The sequence below is a fragment of the Solanum lycopersicum genome, chromosome 7 (assembly GCF_036512215.1).
Source record: "Solanum lycopersicum chromosome 7, SLM_r2.1".
Taxonomy (NCBI): Eukaryota; Viridiplantae; Streptophyta; class Magnoliopsida; order Solanales; family Solanaceae; genus Solanum; species Solanum lycopersicum.
Window position 1 is genome coordinate 37,375,831 of NC_090806.1, and position 4,751 is coordinate 37,380,581.

Sequence of the window (4,751 nt, forward strand, 5' to 3'; positions counted from 1 at the left end):
ACAATGTGCATAATTTCTTAACACTAATCGATTTATTACTCTATTCAGAGAGAGAAAGAGAGAAAGAGAGAGAAATAAAGAGAGACATACTAGCTTAAAGGTGGTTGGTTTGTGGTGAAACTGGCATCACATCCTTACAACACAAGATCGAAAGGGAAACAGAAAATGGCCCCCAGAGACGGAAATGAATCGGACAATGATGAGGAGATCCAAAACCAGATAACTTCATAAGAAACAGGGACAACAGAAGAGATAAGGGTGTTAAGACAACAAATGGCAGAGATGTACGAGGCTTGGATGAGTGGACAACCTCCACCATCTTCAATCCGAGACTATTTTAATATAAATATGTCTCACCCTATCCAGGTGTCGACAAGCGATCCGATATATCCCCCTGGATTCATCCCCTATGCTAACACATTCAATGTCGCTGGAACTTCCATGGTGCGCCCTTCGAATACGCCTGTGCTAAGTAATCCACTCTTTGTGTCAACTGCCCCGACTAACAGCATCTCGCAGCCAACGATGGTGCCCAAATCCAACAGTGATCCTCCGCCCAAAGTTCGGCGTGAACAGAATTACACTCTTGAAGAGGCCATTAAAATTACAAGCTCTCATCCCCATATTCATCAATATAGTTCCCCTGTCGAAATTGAGAAGATGGTCAAGAATGAGGAACATGAAGAAATGACTAAGAAAATGAAGAGTTTGGAACAAAGTATAAGAGATATGCAAGGACTAGGAGGCCACAAAGGCATCTCGTTCAGTGACTTTTGTATGTTTCCTCATGTCCACTTGCCTGCTGGTTTTAAAATTCCAAAGTTTGAAAAATACGATGGTCGCGGAGACCCCATAGCTCATCTAAAGAGATATTGCAACCAATTGAGGGGTGCAAAGGGCAAAGAAGAGTTACTTATGGCCTATTTTGGGGAAAGCTTAATAGGGATTGCATCTGAGTGGTTCATAGATCAGGATATCACCAACTGGCACACATGGGATGATTTGGCTCGATGTTTTGTACAACAATTCCAATATAATATTGACATTGTTCCAGATCGCTCCTCGTTAGCCAACATGAGAAAAAAGACCACGGAAAATTTTCGTGAATATGCTATCAGATGGAGGGAACAAGCTGCTAGGGTTAAACCACCGATGAAGGAGTCAGAGATGGTTGATGTTTTTCTCCAGGCGCAAGAACCTGATTACTTTCACTATCTGCTTTCTGCCGTAGGGAAGACATTCGCTGAAGTTATTAAGGTAGGGGAAATGGTGGAAAATGGCATAAAGTCTGGAAAGATTGTAAGTCAAGCTGCCTTAAAAGCCACAACACAAGTGCTTCAAAATGGTTCTGGAAATATTGGAGGGAAGAAGAGAAGGGAGGATGTGGCCGCTATTGTATCAGCGCCTAGGACTCATGTTCTAGGTAATTCCCCACAACACTATTTTCCTTCCCAAGCTCCACAATATTCTATGCCATACACTCCATATCATGTTCTTAATGCACAACCAATTGCACCCCCTTCTTATCCACAATGGCGTGCACCAACTCCACAAAATCATCCACCACCCCCACAAGTTCATCAAAATATTGCTAGAATTCCTTTCCGTCCTAGACCACAATACAAAAAGGGAAATGGCGTTAAAGGTGAGTTCACTCCTATTGGGGAGTCGTATGCTAGCTTGTTCCAAAAATTAAGGACATTGAATGTTTTGAGTCCTATTGAGAGAAAGATGTTGAATCCTCCCCCGAGAAATTTGGATTATTCTCAACATTGCACATATTGTTCTAATGCCCCAGGGCACAACATAGAGAGATGTTGGTATTTGAAAAGGGCCATTCAGGATTTGATCGATTCTAATCGAATTATAGTTGAAAGTCCGAGTGGACCCAACATCAATCAAAATCCATTATCAAGGCATACTGAAACAAACATGCTAGAAATGATGAAGGGTCATGAAGATTTTGCATCTCTGTATAAGCCAATCCTTAGGGTTGGAACTGGCATTGAGAAGTCAGCAAATGTTGTTGATTTAACAAAAATGATGCCTTTAGGGGCGGAAAGTGTGTTAGAAAAGTTGAGTCCATCAAACACACCCATCTTAACTGTGAATGGAGCCCTTGAAGATGTTTGGGCAAGCCCGAGTAAGGCAAAATCGTATGTTCCAAAAGGGCCAAACAAGCCTATCTTGATCATGCGAGGGTCCCACATTCCTCTTGTGATTATCAGGCCAGTACCCCAGCTCCCAATGACTAACCCCATAGTTGTTCCTTGGAATTATGAGCCTACTATCGTTACATACAAGGGAAAAGAAATAGATGAAGAAATAGATGAAGTGGGAGGAATAACCCGTTCAGGAAGATGTTATGTCCCGATGGAATTAAGGAAAACTAAAAATGATCAAACACAAATAAAGAGTCTGGTCACTGAAGGAGAGGCAGAGGAATTCCTAAGGAAGATGAAACTATCAGACTACTCCGTGGTGGAACAATTAAGAAAAACTCCAGCCCAAATCTCTTTGTTGTCTTTGCTAATACATTCTGATGAACATCGTAAGGCTGTAATGAAAATTTTGAATGAAGCACATGTTCCTAGTAAAGTTACAGTAAGTCAGTTAGAGAAGATTGCTGGGAGAATATTTGAGGTAAACCGCATCACCTTTTCAGATGATGAACTACCAAAAGAAGGTACAGGACATAACCAAGGCCTACATATCACTGTAAAGTGTGAGCTTTCATATGTCACTCGAGTTCTAATTGATGGAGGATCTGGAGCAAATATTTGTCCTTTATCAACTCTACAGAAATTGAATGTTAGTGCTGAAAAGGTCCGACCCAACAATGTATGTGTTAGAGCTTTTGATGGGTCAAAAACAGATGTTATTGGTGAGATAGAGCTCGTACTAACCATAGGGCCTATGGATTTCGCTGTGAATTTTCAAGTGTTGGATATCAACGCGTCCTACAATCTATTGTTGGGGAGGCCATGGGTGCATAGGGCTGGAGCAGTCCCCTCAACATTGCATCAAATGATTAAGTTTGAACACGACTGACAAGAGGTAATTGTTCATGGTGAGGGGGATTTTCCAATCTACAAAGACTCTTCCTCCCCTTTTATCGATGCGGATAATGAGAAGAGGCACTATTTTATCAAGCTTCTGAGGTAGTGGTTATTGAGCATGTCCCCGAGGGGAGTGTCATTCCAAAACCAAATATGCCCATCGCATCTGTAATGGTGGTGAATGAATTGCTGAAACATGGGTTTGAGTCGGGTAAAGGCTTAGGAATCTGCTTGCAAGGAAGATCTTATCCTGTGAGTCTACGAAAGAGCATCGGTACTTTTGGCTTAGGCTAACAACCTATATTCGAGGACAAAATGAAGGCAAAGAAGCAGAAGAGAGATATATGGTCACTTACCAACCTATACAACCAATCTACAAATCTTTCATCAAAGCCCGCGCAACAGAATCTTATCAATCATCTTTTTTAGGGCAAGTGATGAAAGTTAGCGAAGAAATGATCAACTATTTTCAAGATTTATTTGTCGAGGTTGATATGGTGGAACTCGGAGAAGACACTAGCGACAGAGATGTGCAATTCATTGATCCTGATGTCAATCTAAACAATTGGGAGGCCACCCCTCTCCCCGTCAAAGACGAGTCTTGGTAGTCTGTTTTGTTTTTTCTTTTGTCATCCGATTCATTCAAGGATTGTAATTCGGATTTTATCTTGTTGTTTTATTTCAAACATTCTATTTCCCTTTTCAATAGGATGTAATTGCATCTTTATTTCAGTCTAATATATTTATTCGTTTTCTTTTATACAGTTCTTTCTATGCCGATTCTAGTGATATGACATGCATGCAGAATTTTTCGCCAGATCTTAATATCCAATCTAATCTTCGACCTAATATTAAAATAATAAGTGAAGAAATCGAATATGATGAAGACAGAGTATTTGAAGAAGTAAGGAGAGATTTCAATCATTTTTAAAATAAATCAAATCCAAACATGAGTGAAACTGAGACGATAAATTTGGGAGATCGAGAAATTATTAAGGAGACTAAGATAAGTGCACATGTTCGACATCAAAAGGACGATATAATCCAGGCCCTGTTTGATTACAAAGATGTTTTTGCGTCATCTTATGATGACATGCCTGGATTAAGCACTGACATGGTTGTTCACAAGTTGCCAATTGATCCTAATTTTCCTCCGATAAAGCAGAAGTTGAGAAAACTCAAAACCGACATGAGTGTAATAATTAAAGAGGAGATCACAAAGCAACTTGAGGCCAAAGTCGTTGAAGTCTCTCAATATCCTTCTTGGTTAGCCAATATCATACCCGTCCCTCAGAAAGACGGCAAAGTTCGAATGTGTGTTGATTATCGTGATTTGAATAAGGCAAGTCCAAAAGATGTTTTTCCTTTGCCTAACATCCATATTTTATTGGGTAGTTGTGCTAAACATGAGGACGCATTTTGCCACATCATGCTGAAACCAAAGGCAAATTTTCTCCAAATTGGAGAGGACCATTCGTTGTTAAAAGGGTATTACCCAATGGTGCTCTTTACTTAGCAGATATAGAAGGCAAAGTGACAGAAACAGTCGTCAATGCTGATGCTGTGAAAAGATACTACATATGATTGAGTTTCGACATTAGAAACCCTTATGTTTGGGCTTGATATTTCAAGGGTTGATTCAACGGGATCTCTTGGTTACGCTGTGTCCTTGACTTTTCAAAAAAAACAAAA

The 4,751-nt window shown here is 40.2% G+C and overlaps 1 protein-coding gene across 1 annotated transcript; it reads left to right on the forward strand.

Moving 5' to 3' along the window:
• Positions 1-273: 273 nt before the first annotated feature.
• On the forward strand, positions 274-3,051 carry LOC101246263 (uncharacterized). Its single transcript, XM_004243116.1, has one exon. It carries the CDS (start codon positions 274-276, stop codon positions 3,049-3,051), a length of 2,778 nt encoding a protein of 925 aa, XP_004243164.1.
• The last annotated feature ends 1,700 nt before the right edge of the window (positions 3,052-4,751 follow it).

What these genes read in the sequence shown, in the direction of transcription:
- LOC101246263 (XM_004243116.1), top strand. Translation starts at nt 274, where the DNA reads ATGGCAGAGATGTACGAGGCTTGGATGAGTGGACAACCTCCACCATCT.